General features: G+C 28.9%; 2 protein-coding genes across 4 annotated transcripts; one reads left to right on the top strand and one right to left on the bottom strand.

The window, feature by feature from the left end:
- Positions 1–6,185: 6,185 nt before the first annotated feature.
- On the bottom strand, positions 6,186–8,913 carry LOC108333480 (protein RICE SALT SENSITIVE 3). 3 transcript variants are annotated; one of them, XM_017568943.2, is made up of 7 exons: positions 8,467–8,913; positions 8,324–8,374; positions 8,079–8,186; positions 7,716–7,821; positions 7,462–7,503; positions 7,291–7,347; positions 6,186–7,092 (listed from the first exon to the last, which is right to left on the bottom strand). In XM_017568943.2, the coding sequence occupies exons 1-7, from the start codon at positions 8,595–8,597 to the stop codon at positions 6,367–6,369; spliced, it is 1,221 nt and encodes a 406-aa protein (XP_017424432.1). In that variant the 5' UTR covers positions 8,598–8,913; the 3' UTR covers positions 6,186–6,366. The 3 variants fall into 3 exon arrangements, with proteins under 3 accessions (XP_017424432.1, XP_017424433.1, XP_052726673.1); XM_017568944.2 differs by having other exon boundaries at positions 8,331–8,374; positions 8,467–8,530; XM_052870713.1 differs by lacking the exons at positions 8,324–8,374; positions 8,467–8,913 and having other exon boundaries at positions 8,068–8,202.
- Positions 8,914–9,915: 1,002 nt separating this feature from the next.
- LOC108333750 (probable ribose-5-phosphate isomerase 1) lies at positions 9,916–11,000 on the top strand. The gene has a single exon (XM_017569225.2). The coding sequence runs from the start codon at positions 10,254–10,256 to the stop codon at positions 10,869–10,871; it is 618 nt and encodes a 205-aa protein (XP_017424714.1). The 5' UTR covers positions 9,916–10,253; the 3' UTR covers positions 10,872–11,000.
- Positions 11,001–15,008: the final 4,008 nt, after the last annotated feature.

Here is a 15,008-nt window from a genome sequence, read left to right on the forward strand (position 1 = left end):
TCTAAAAAAATCAGTTTTGCCTCCCACGTCAAAACGAGCGTCCGCTCATCTGCCGACACCTGCCTTCCACTATCTGATTTCCAGATCTTCGTTGCTTGACACCTTGCGTCCATTCAGAGGGGTTTTGGGTGCGTTTTTAATGATTCTGACACAATTAAACATTTTATAAGAATGGAAGGATTTGTCTTGATCGAATTGATCACAGTGAAATCAATTTGGTTCTTCAATTTTTTTTGTTATATATATATATATATATATATATATATATATATATATATATATATATATATATATATATATGATTTGATGACCACAAATTTGTAGTTGGGATCAATATCATGTTTTATAAGAGATAAAGTAGTCTCTTATCTATTGAAACATTTCTATTATAAAATATTAAATTGAATATTTTGATCTGACCGACTAAAATATTGAACTTGGATAAATGATATCAGGAAAACATCTAATTGCAATATCAACTTGTTACTTTAATATTTTTTAAAATTATTAATCATATCTCTAATGATAGGTTATTTCTCAATAGTCTTAAAACTTCTAAAAATGTATTATATCTATCTGTCATGTACAAAAATAAAATTAAAATATCATTTATATTTTATTTGTCATATACAAAAATAAAATTAATTAAAATATCATTTTATGGTATTAAAAATATAAATTTTTTAGTATAACTCTTGACTATCTTAACAACAATATATTGTTGGTGTTGTTAAATTAATAGCTTTTTGAAATAGTTCTGCAAAATTCATATAACATTATTCAAAATGTAAAAATATTCAAAATATGATGTACTTGATTATTATTGATCTTTAAACTATATAATTTTTTCCTCTAAACAATTTACTTATATAGTTAACAACAAAGAACCTAGACTCAATTAAAAGTTGTGTTTATGGATTCAAAATTATATTTATTTTATTGTATATATTTAGATATATAATATAAATATAATATATATATATATATATATATATATATATATATATATATTATTAAACTTAAAACTATAAATTTAGGTGAGTTATAGTCAGAATTTATGACTAGCTATAAAAGAGATTAATTATCAAGAAATTAAATTTAAACTAAATGAGTATTCTACCACCTACTTTTGTACTCATGTAATTCTATTAAGTCCTCACAACCTAATGTAAGGAATTATCCCTCTATAATGGTGGTGTGATGAATATTCTACCTTTGAAAAAAAAAAAAACAGGTCTAACTAATTTATAGATATATTTGTGAAATTTCTTTTAAGTCGTAAGTAATAATCAATGATAAATTTCAGGCTCATATTTTTCAATCTGATGTGACTTTTATCAATGAACAAATGTGAATTTCTTTTAAGTCTCGATTAACGTTCTAGTCCTCATATAAACTTTTCATAGCCTAATTTATCTAAACTTTTTTTTTAACCAAAAGAATAAATATTCTACTTTGTTTATAAGGAAAACTATAACTATAATTATAAAAGTAATATAAATAAATTTTATAATAAAAAATAATTTTTATTTATTTTATAAGTATTTTTTAACTATAAATAGTTATTTTAGTTTTAAAAAATAATAAGTTAAAAAAAGATCAAATTGAAAAAATAGTTAAATTTTAAAATTGTTATCTAAAAAGTAAAATTGATAAGATAATTATTTTAATTTAAGAAAAATTACTTATTGAGGCCAAGTTGGAAATCAAAATGTGTATACTAAAAGAATGAGCCCTCTTTATATAGTATAATAGTAGAGATTTACAAATATTTTAGTTGGATTGAAGGAGGAAATTGGAGCTATGAATATGGGCTATGTATGAGTGGTCCCAAAAAAAAATATCTTAGTTGGGCCCATAGAGTTGTGCAAGAGAAACCCAAGACTATGATTTTTGAGAGTTCTAATTGCACCTTTGGTATTTCATACAAAGAAAGTTCACACCATTCATTCCTTTGGTCTTCTCCATGTGTGTATTTGAATTATGTCCTTTACAATAACAACAAAATGCTACTTGACAAAAGAGTAGTGTGAGATTCATTGTACTTTGGATAAACAAACACTAATTGAGTCAACAATAATCATGAAGCCAAAAGCTTTTTTTGAAGGAGAATAATTAAGATAGTATATTTGTCATTAAAGCAATATTGACTAAGGAAATGAAAATTAAAAAGTTATTAATATCTTAAATACATAAATTATGAGAATTATTAGGAAGGTGTTGCAAAAGGAATTTAGAATTAATCTTTTTAAATATATTATGGGTGCAAGAGAGATGTGATGATTAAATGCCTTTTACTTATGTCTCTAAAACATGACAAAGGGCTCAGGTTTTCACATGTGCCAATATATTGCATGAAATTGCCATATAATCATTTGGGTGCACCTAACTTAGTAACATTCTTTCTCTTTTAAAATATTATTTTTTTAAATGTTGGTAAACATGGAGAAATCTTCAACCATAAATCACAAAAATAAATTTAATATCTCATTGAATGCAAAAACCTTGAAACATTAAGAAGTCTACGGTATTGATGTTTTCTATATACTTCATTTTCATCCAATGAAGTTCAGATTTATATTTAAATTCTAAAACAATAAATTAATTAACATATATGTTGAAAAACAATGATGAGAAATTAGTTACATGATTAGAACATTACAAGTTTTGAGGTTGGTACATCATTCAGAGTATTTATTTATGTACTCACCTTGTAACAAAAAAAAATAAATCTAGAAATTTAGATTTATGTCTAATTTAATCTCAAAGTCTAATCAATAGAATAAAAGTTGCCCTATGTATTATTATGACAATTTTTATTTCATGTTACACTTAGTGTTTTTTCAATAATTAAAATTTTTCTTCTTTTTCCATTCTTTATGTATGTTATATATATATATATATATATATATATATATATATATATATATATATATATATATATATATATATATATATATATATATATATATATATATTATTTTACTCTCTCAAAATATTTTTTTTATCCTTTATGAATATGTTATTTTTGGATTTAGTCTTCATAAAAAATAATTTTGGTACTAAATTTTTTTTATTTTAGTCTTTACAAAAAATACTTTTTATTTCAGTATATGATGGCATTATATGTTAATATAAAAATTTTTATGAAGGTCAATCTTGAGTGGATAATTTTGCTAATGTCATGTGATGACATTAACATGATATATAATGATACTTTATAATTGTTAAAATTAATGAGGAGAGTAAACAGCTAAAAGGAAAAAAAAAAAAAGTTAAGACAAAAAATCAAACAAAAAGTGAATCAGAAACCGATAAATCTTGTATTATGAAGATTAGTGAGTTAATTAAGTTTGTAATAGAATAAGAAGATTATAAGTATAATCAATGGTGTTTTTAGAGAATGAAATGAGAAATAAAAGGAAAAAATAAGATGAAAATTGAGTGAAAAGAGAAAGTAAATGTTTTGTAACATCTTAAAAAATTATGTAATTATTGTTCAAATGTTTTATAATGTGATCGATGTTATGACTATATGTAAATTATATTCTTAGATGACTATTTTGATCATTTGAGGAATTTAAAGATGGAGAAAATAGTATGGAGGGTGTGATAACAATAAATGACTATTTTATCTTACTGGTGTGTCGTTTTTATTTGTGAGGTGTTTATTTAGGAAATTTGATAAAAGATATTAAAAAGGAAAAAATTATAATAATAAAGAAAAAAAAAGCTAGAGTGGATTTAGTAAGATGAATGGGTAATAGAACCAAACATGTATACTGAGTTTAACAGAGACACTATGTTATGCTTTTGTTATTTTGATCTCAAAAGTACATAAAACTTTGACACTAGCCCATATCCAAGTTGTTCATTAATTTGGAAAATTTCATAATATATCGTGGATATCAAATATGACATGATATTTTGTATTCTAATATTATTAAATGGAAAGAAGGTCAATGAATAAGTTTGATAATTATATAAAGTTTTAGAATAATCACCTAGTATTTAGGAGTTAGAGATGTATGTAATTTAAATAGATATTTTTTTATATGTTTTTTAAAGATAAAACTATAATGAAATTATGAAAAGAGACAATATTTTGAATGCATCATAATAATACTATTTCAACAATTTGCTGTCTGAACATTAATCTTATCAGGCATATGTAAAGAAGACAAACGAGGTTAAAAAACAAAGTGTTATTCTTCAAGATAAATAAGAATTACTCATATTTAACTTATTTTCAAATATATTTAACTTATTTTCAAATAGTTATAAAATAAGAATTACTCACTAATGTTCTAACTTTCAAATTTCAACCACGGACTTAATAAACAACATTTTATATATAAATATAAATATATATTTGTCAAAAGGAATGGTCTTTTGAGCATGTCTACGTATACATGTTAGAAAACACGGTTAAGAATGGAATTGGTTTCTTGGTTTCTTAGGCTTAAATACTTACGTGTCAGTTTCTTGGTTTTTTTTAGTTTAAAAAAATATATTTTTTTGTTTCAAGCCATATATATTCAATTTGATTTTTACATTTATTATTTTTTGTTAACTTTAATTTTATTTTTTTAAATAAAACAATTTTATTTTTGTCAAATTGATACTAAATTTAATTTTTATGGAATTGTTATACTAATATTTTATTAAAATTCATTTTTTTTATTAAATATTTTTGTTGAAGGTACAATTTGTTTAAAATTAAAATAAAAGTTTTAAGAACGAAATTTGATTAAAAATTTTAAGAGATTAAAAATCACATACAGTCATTCTCCACTTTTTAACCTCTTAAAGTTTTAAAATTACATGTGATTTTTAATCTTTTAGAATTTTGAACTAAGGTTACTCTTTACTTTTGAAATTTTTATTTTACTAACCTCTCTTAAAATTTTAAACTAATAATGTTATTCCTCACTTTCAAAATTTTTATTCTAATTTTAAAGCAATTATATCTTAAACTAAAAATATCTAATAATAATTTAAATTTTAATACAAGTATTAGTATACAAATTAAATTTTGTCTCAATTTAAAAAAGATAAAATTACTCTATTATAAAAAGATTTGAGACTAAATTGAATAAAAATAACAAATATGAATATCAAATTGAATATAAAATATTACTTATCCATATTGATAATTATTTTAAAGTATCAATATAATATTTATATAAAAATTAAATTGTACCTCAATTTAAAAAGAAACAAAATTATTTTATTATAAAAAAACTAAATTGAATACAAATAACAAATATATAAATTTAATTAAATATAAAACATTAACCTTATTCTAATAGGACTTGATACATGAACATTTTTTTAAATTAGAAAAGTAAAAAAACTAAAAGAAATTACGAACTGATATGTAACAAACAAAATTAACAAAAACATTCAAATTAAACAAAATTGCAAAAATTAAAACTCAATTAAAAAATATTATGAAAACAAAACAGAGAACAAATTAATATCTAAACCTACTTATTATTCAAAATACAGAACTCTGTTTTGGTTTTTAAAATACTTTAAAGGCTTTAATAAAGTGCGTAATACTTACGACACGTTTGAGTAAACTTTTCTACAAGCTTTCTAGTAAAGGGAACTAAAAAGAATACAAATAAATATATACGATAAAACCAATTTATGAGTAAAAAATGTTTTTTAGGAAGATAATATAATTTTTTTTTAAGTTAGTTTGTACAAACATACACTTTTATTTCTTAAACAAAATACTTATACTAAAAACACAGAATCCATTCAATGCTTTCTTAAGTGATTTAAAATATTTAATATAGTAGCACTTCCATGTCAAATGTTACAGAGACAATAAAAAAAAATCCTTAACAACTATAGTTAAATCTGAACTTAATTTTGAGTCCCAGATAATGACTTAAATGAAAATAAACAAAAGATTGTCACTTTTCCTTTGGGGCCTAACTATGATTTGCAAACTATAATGCAAATACACTAATAATCATTCAAAGTCACATTAGCTTAGCCGGGTAATCATGTAACTTTGCATTGAAAATCTTAATATCTAAAAGATGAGTAAAGAAATTAGTGATAAATTAATTAAGTGCGTTAAATGATTAGTGTGACTTTTCATAATTTTGTTCAATCTACAATTATGAGTCAGAATCTGAAATTAAAAAATGTGATGGCGAGAGACAGCATGAAAACTTTATGTCTAATTGAAGCAGAAGAAACAAACAAATGATGATTAATCAAGTCTGATTAAGTGGAAGACAGAAGAAACACAAGATGCAAAGTGAAAAGCCAACACATGAAAAAGGAACACAAGTAACTTTTCCTAGATACATATTCTCATACCTTTTTTCATTTCAACCCCCCAATTCACTCCAAAAAGGTTTCCATGACATCCGGGTACATAGCTCCTTCTGAATTCCTAAACTGCACACCTTGTGTTTGATGGTGATCCATTGAAGTGGATGAAGATGATGAGGCCACTCTTGCAGGTAGAGTGAAGCTTCTCTTGAACTTGTCCATTTTTCTTGCATCATCTTGGTTGTTATCCAAGCTCAAGAACTCATTTGGGTTGCTTGCACTGGCATTCTGCATGTTGGAGGCATCTGAATTGGGATTTTGAGTAAGAGGGTGATGCTGAGTTTGATCACCTGGTTTGTTCCCCAAGGTATCAGGGTTGAACAACAGCTTAGCATCATCTGTTCTTCCGGTGAGAGCATTGAAGAAAGACAAGCCATTGGGCCATTTTATGTCGTTTTCATGCTCCCCCATCATGTCCTCCACTCTTGCACTCTCAGATGATGCATGAGGAATCAGAAACATGTTTGCCTCATCTTTAGGGAACCCAAGTCTAGCTGCATGTTGTTGAAAATTGGGTGAAGATAGCATGGAGGTGGCAGAAGTGAGTGGCCTCTGACCCCAGTTGAATAGTGGAGGTGGCCTAACTGGAATGGTAGATGGTTTTGAAGGAACAGAAGTAGAAGAGGAAGTGTTTCTTGTTGAAGAAAAGAGTTGGGAGAGGTAGAAACCAGATTGGTAGCCAAGGGATTCAAAAGTGTGTCTCATTCTAAGCACAAAATGAAGGTCTTCTGGAATCTGAAAAGAGAACCAAAAATATCAAACATTTGATATTTTTTAGTGACTTCTTCTATTCAACTTGAAACTAATCAGTCAAACGAATTTAAACTGTATATAAAACTGGTGAAGGTAGTTTTTAAATTTTAAAAATCAAATAAGCACAGTTAAATGAGTAAAAAAAATTTGGAGGAGAAAAAGTGATACTAATGAACTCACAATCTTGCAAGAACCAAGTTGGAGAAGGCCATGCCCAGCTTGAATTACAGCAATGGTCTGGTCATGTAACAAAAGCAAATAAAATTGGGTTGAAAAGTGTAAAACGAAAATCTGTTGAGACCGGTAATAACAACAAAAGCCAAACAAAACCAACAATGATTCTGCTCTGACCTGAATGCCTGACTCAAACTGGTCTGTCCACTCAGGAGGAAGCTGCAGTTAATGGCATCAAAAAGGGAGGTTGAGTCAATCAATCATCAAACAAACAGTTCCACATTATAACCACCAGAAAAAAACAAAACATCCTACTACTCGAAATATGCAAATATTATTGTCCAAATCTACATCTATGTTTATATTCTGAATAAACAAAAAGGAAATAAAACAGAAAAAACCAGAGGGAAGTTGAGAATCTGCATACATACAGCATCAAATGAACTCTGCCAATAGTTGGAGATATTCGGTTCACATTCTGTAGGCTCTTTAAATACCCACTTGTGGCACTTATCAGATGCAACTTTCCCCATCAACCTGTTCCAAAATCCGAATCCTTCCAATCAGAGCAAAGTTCAGAGGAGGGAAAAAGAAACCATGCTTCTGCATAAGTAACTCACTAGTCCCTCCAAATATATATACATATATATATATATATATATATATATATATATATATATATATATATATTTGATACTGAACAAGATTTCATAGAGAGAGAAAAAAAAAAGTGATAGAGTAAGAAACAAAGAGAAGAAAAACCACAACATGACAAACACCTACCCAGTACCCACCCTTCTCCATAATTATACAACTGAATGGACATTTTGCTGAAGGCCTTTCTGACAGGATCCTCTCCATCAACACTTCCTCGGCAGAAACCATCTTCCCACATCAACATCCTTCACAACACACCCACCAACACAAACAAACACCAAACCTTAAATTAACAGCTTGCAAAACCAAGTTACATGAAGAGAGAGAGAGAGAGAGAGAGAGAGAGAGAGAGGAATATGGTTAATATGGTTAATATGCATACAAGCTACCGTTGTCATCTCCAACCTTGCAGCCATTACCACCTCGAACTCTCCTGCAAGAAATGGAGAAGACCCAGTTGAGGATCGAAGGCAGAGTTAGAGAGAGAATGAAAAAAAGTAAGAAGCGTGGCATGGCATGGCATACGGGCGAGGACGAATGGTCCAGAAGACAGAGTAAGTCCAGTCTGAGTTGAGACACACCCTTTTGAGGGCCTCATGAAGGGCCATCATCCCAACAGCTTCTTTGCTCCTATCTGATGCTCCTGAGCCCACCATCTCTCTCTCTCTCACTCTCTCACTCTCTCACTGTATCTATATCTCTATATCTCTATCTCTCTCACTGTGCACTTTTTCCCTTTCACTTGACAATTACACACAGCTTCTTCTAACAATGTTTTTTATCTGAGCAAAGTCTACAATGGTTTGCTTAACAAACACAGAGAAACCGATTCTTCATCTCTCTCTCTTTCTCTCTGGAGTTGCGACTACCTTTGTTTGTTTGTGTGAATATTTATTTGGCTAAGGTAAGGCCTAAGACAGCTCTTTATCTTACTTGCCTTTTTGTTTCAACCTAAGGAGCCAGCTTCTTTTCTTACTTTCACATAAATCAGTAAAAGAGGAGTGAGTGAAAGAGAAAGAGCTGCTTTTTTTCTTTCACATTTTTTCTTCTTTTGATAATTAAATACAACCTCGTGTATTTAATTATAGATCATCAAAATGATTAAATGTGAGAAATATATAATTAAGGATTAAATTTATTATTTGGAATGGTACGGTTTATTTTTAACTGTGGGGACAACTTTTATCTTCTTTCTCTGTCTTTTTTTACAAAGACCATAAAGGAAAGTAAAAACAAAAAAGGAGATAAGAATAAGACATCCTATTTTATTACAATTTTATTTTAAAATATAAAATAATTTGAAAAAAGGTATTATCAATTTATGTTTGTTTGGATGAAAGGAGAGTAAAATAAACAAAAAGATAAAAGATAATATTATTCTAACTAAAAATAAGAATGTGGAAAATTAAAGAAAATATGCGAAAATTTTGAAATTGGTTGTTTGATATAATAAAATATTTTTTTATATATTTAAAACATAATTTTTAAAAATAGTTTGTTGTAAAAGTAACTTTTAAAAATAATTTGATATAAAAATAATTTTTCAAATATAAATTAGAGTTAAAATAAATTTTAAACTAAAGTAGAAAATTATTATAAAATCTCAATAAAAAAAATATAATTTTAAAATAATAATATATTAAAATAGATTATTTTATAAAGTATAAAAATTTAAATAAGTTAACTTAATTGTTATTATATTTTTAATTTAAAAATAATATTTTTTATATTTAATATATAATATTATATAATATATTAATAATATAATTACTGTAAACAGTACATAGATGTAAGTAATAAAATAATATTTTTAAACTTAATCGATTAGGTTATTCATTCAATCAATTATGTATTTAAATATTATACTATTATTTATAAATATATTAAAAATATTAATGAATTATGTATTTTACAAATAATCGCTATACCATGCGAGAAGCTTATTGGCATATATTTCTTTGATCACTTTTTGTGTTTTTCGTTTTGTTTTCCAGATTTTTGTACCTTTTCAATTTGAATAAACAGTAAATCGTAGGAAGAGATAAGGATCTTAAGGTTCTAAAAGAATTCAAAAGTGTTTATGTAACATTTCTAAACAAAAATAAGATTATTCGGGAGCTCATTTCACAATTTCACAATTATTTAAATATATTTTTAATCTCTCAACTATAATTTAAAATTGAAATTTTATTTTTGTGGGTTTTTTACTTCGATTCTCGTTTTATTGAAATCTCTAATTTAGTTCAAAAAAAATGCAAATTTAAACCAATTGATTATTTAACGTGGTAAAATTCTAATACGTGGCAGTTGTTATGTGGAGAGACGCCGACCTTCTCCTCTCTTCCTCCTCTCGCTCCCCCTTCGTCATATTCACCCAAGATGACCTTAAGAAGATCGTCGCCTACAAGGCCGTCGAGTACGTCAAATTCGGCATGGTTCTCGGCCTTGGCACTAGCTCCAATGCCAAGCATGCCGTCAACCGCATCGGCGAGCTTCTCCTCCAGGGCAAGCTCAAAGACATCGTTGGAATACCCACCTCCAAGATAACCCACGAACAGGCACTCTCTCTCGGGATCCCTTTGTCTGATCTCGACTCCCACCCTGTTGTCAATCTGGCCATTGACGGCGCTGACGAGGTTGACCCCTTTCTCAACCTTTTCAAGGGTCGCAGTGGCTCCCTCTTGAGGGAGAAGATGGTGAAGAACACGTGTAAGAAGTTTATTGTCATTGTTGATGGGTACAATCTTGTGAACTATATAGGGGGAGTGGATTGGCCATGCCCGTTGAGGTTGCGGAAGCTGTTTGAGGAGGCTGGGTGTGTTGCCAAGCTTAGGACTTTTGGGGAGAAGGAGGAACCCTATGTAACGGATAATGTGAACTTCATTGTGGATTTGTATTTCAAGAGGAGTAGGCGATTTGAAGGTTGCTAGTGACGCAATTCTGCTGAGAATAAAAACATGGAATTGGTCCTGTTTGCTGTGCCAGAATAAGAAAAAATTAACCAAATCACACGTGCAAGCAAAGCAAAAACAGATGAAATTAAACCAAAACCCCAAGAATCTAAAATGCAAACATTCTAAGGCATCCCAACTTTCCATTTCCCCATTCCTCACAGACAAAAATTAGGAAATCCGGCATCAAAAGGAATGGAAGAGAAAATAATAATAAAATCTTAATAATTTTATTCTTTATTATATTTAATTTTATATTTTATTATTAGTTAACATTAAATGACGTGTGTTTAATAAAACAAATAAAAAATCACCTAATTTAATTTCTATAATTTTTTGTTATAATATACAAAATTTGAAAAGTTTGGAGGACCATGACACCTTCCGATTCCTATGATGACTTTGTCCTGTGAAATATTTTATTTTTTAAATTATGAAATCAAAATTTAATTTCCATAAATTAATTTAATAAAAGAAATAAAAATCCACCTAATTTAATTTTCATACATTTAATATACAGAATTTAAAAAGTTTGGAGAAGCATGACACCTCCTAACTCTCATGGTGCTTTGACCCTCATTGTTTGGTTGGGAGGTTGGTTAGTTGAGGTGAGAATTAAAGATTAAAATAGGTTGATCCCACTAAATATTTTATTTGTTAAATTAACTTACGAAATAACTAAATATATTTTTAGTCCATGTAAATACGATTTTATATATTTAAAATTTCTAAAAAATTATTTCTTAATTTTAAATATTTAATATTTTCTAACCATCATTTTCTAGTCTCATCATAAATTATTCTTAATTTAAAAAATATTAATTAAAATAACAAAGATTATTTCAGATTTTGTAACATTCCAATTAAGTATTAAAAGAAACATCACATAGTTAATACGTAAGAACAAATAACTCACCAATGTATAATGTTATTATAGCTATTTAAAGTATAATTATATCAAAATACTTACAAAAGTTTTATACAACTAAGGAAATATTATACGGATCGATATTACAATATAATTCTCAACAAAAGAGTCTATACATCATAAGATCACCCCATAAACTACATGCAACACTACCATCATTATGCACTGCATCAACCGATACATTATCTCCTCACACGATTAAGGTGATCATTACAAAAAAGAGAACATACAAACAAAACAACACAAAAGCAAATGGTAAGGTAATGCGAAAAAAGGAGTATTCATAAAATAGACATAGAGTTATCGTTGCACACCATTTACTCAATAAAATAGACATATCACATATGAAGACTCATACATGATTCAATTATTCAGATACATGTATTGCTATTAGACTCGGGTAAGTTATCCACTTGTGGTGGTGGAACAACTCGTCCACTCAAGCTACCACACACAAGGTTAGTTCATCAACCATCTTTGGCCAAGGTAAAATCCCTAAACTAAGACTTTCTACATCTCTCACCACATACCCCACTCTTCTCTACTTGAGATTGAATGGTTATTAGTGCAACATAATAACTCTCAATACTGAATACATATATCAATACATATAATAAAGATATCACAACTAATCCTCCTTGGATCAGTCCCAACCATTCTCAAATGAACATCATAAGTCAACCATTGTTTTTAACATTTACAAAGTAACATATTAAACATACCTAAAGAAAACACAATAAAATAGAGTTAGGCTATGTTACTCTTGCTCAGCAAGAATATTTATTTGCTCAGCAAATAGTGCATAAAAGCATACTCACCCAACAACTAGATAACTAGCCCAACGAGATTATCATTGGAACTCATAGGCTTAAATTCTGTCAAAGTCGTTCAGTGAGATTTGTCTTGCCAACCAGTGTCAAGTTAGTGCGCTATCTTACTCTAGTTTCGACTAACAAGATTATTCTCGCCCAACGACCACCAAGTCAATAGCTCTCTAACTTTGACTTCGCCTAGTGAGTATATTCTCGCCTAGCGAGTATATTCTTGCCCAACAATTATCAAGTCAGTGAGTTTTCTGACTTTAGTTTACCTAACAAGTATATTCTCACCTAACGACCACCTAGTCAATAGCTCTCTAACTTCGACTTTGCCCATTGAGTATATTCTCGCCTAGCGAGTTTGCATAATTCTGCAGAACATAAATCTGTAGATTTATGTCATTCAAACCTTACAAATCAGTCCAAAACAATCACAAATGCCAAAACACACCAACAGTCATATTGTACTTAATGACTCAATTAATCTCAAATGTAATACTAACCAAACAACATACCCAATTACAATTCATATAAGCCAAATTAAATCTTAAATCAACTTCATATATCATATTTTATTAGGAAACTCAATCACAGAAACCAAATATTGTACAAGTATACAATTATCAATTACAAGGTATTTATCAGTTAATAACAATGCAATTAGCTTCCCTTACCTGAAAAACAAACCAAATTACTCAAGAACCTTAAAAACACCTCCAGACGCACGTAAAGATCTATCTGCCCCTATGAACAACACAAACACGATTAGGACACACCATTAGGACCACTGATCAACAAAGGCGAGTAAAGAAAACTCAAACATTACATGCGAGCAAAAGAAAAGACACATGTACAGAAAGAACAAACCGACCAAGAAAAAGGACATAAAACCAACTTACTTTATTTAAGAAACTGATCAGTCAGGAATTGAGAGCTCATCTCAGGGATCACCCTAGCAGTCTTCGATATTCAAACAGATGAACAAGAGGTAAGAAAACCTAGAGAGACGGGAGAAAGCTCTAAAGGAAAGGTTTTTAGAGAGATAATGTGTTTTTAAATAATGAAACTCATTTATAAAAATGTTATTTATATTTTAAACTTTTAATATTAAAATAATCAAGTCTTACCATTTTAAACACATTATCAATTCAAAACATGACTTTCTAGGCTCTTACAAGTTTTAAGATAATTGGATGTGTGTGTATGTGTAAGGAATATGATGGAAGCAACACCACTCTTCAAGTTAGAGCAGCCACACGAATCAGAAGAATGCAGTAGAATGAATTGATGAAGGAAGACGCAGGTGCATGCCAAGTGTTTGTGAAATGATTCAGTGGAGGTTTGGTGAGTGTGTGAGGTTTCTCAAGCTCATAAGGTCTTCCAAGAGGAAAGGAAGCTAGAGGAAGGAATGCAAAATAAGCACAAGAAGGTTTGAACTCTGAGGATAAGCCTGGAGTAAACTCAACATCATTTCATTATCTCTTCAAAGTTTATTTTTACATGGAGATGAGCCTCTCTTTTATAAGTGAAGAGAGGGCTCTAAATCTGAATGTGCCAAGCTTCTAAGATCACTAAAGAAGAGTATCTAAGATGCTACTAAGCTTGGGCTGCAAGTCTCACACGAAACACATTAAAAACGTGTTTTTAAAATCTGAATTCTGGTGCGTTTTGGCTGGGCGTAGGCTGGCAGTGGCTGAGCGCGACTTCCAATCTGGAAGGAAATTTGCCTTGTATTCTCAATCCGGAAGCTAATAGATCTAATCCGGAAAATTCCATTTTTATCCCTTCTTTTTCCTCCCTTGCTTCCTTTGGCTCACCAAGCTTCCTTGGTTTATTCTCCATGGTCTTCAACCTTTATTTAAGGCCTACAAAACAATTCAAATGTATTTTAGCAAAGAGAATACTTCTAAGACTTAGATAAGGAAAAAGTTTTTTTGTTAAAAGTCTTTATTCAACTTCCCTTTCTTAGTCTTATTATAAGTTGATACTTCTTTGAATGGAAAGTCCTTAAAGGAGTTTCCATCAGAATAGATCGTCTAAAGCAACCGAAGTTTTAAAGTTTAACAAAAAACATTAAACCGAATATTATTGCGTAGGAAAAGTTGTTTAAAACAGTAACATCTAATAAAGAAGCGTCGTATAATGTCTTATAACGTTTGAAGCCAAGAGTTAAAGTAAGACTTTCTAGACCAACCTGTTTAAATAAATTAGAAAATCATAAACAGCTTCAAGAAGAAAGTGTCTCTCATAAAAATCTCTCAATAAATTGTACTAGCAAAATTAGTTAGTTTCTTTTGACAACAAAAGTCTATCAACAAAGCTCTTATCACTCTATCAACAAAGAAGATAACTTTGGTTGAGTTTTTATAA

Source organism: Vigna angularis, chromosome 11, assembly GCF_016808095.1.
Source record: "Vigna angularis cultivar LongXiaoDou No.4 chromosome 11, ASM1680809v1, whole genome shotgun sequence".
In the NCBI taxonomy this organism is placed as follows: Eukaryota; Viridiplantae; Streptophyta; class Magnoliopsida; order Fabales; family Fabaceae; genus Vigna; species Vigna angularis.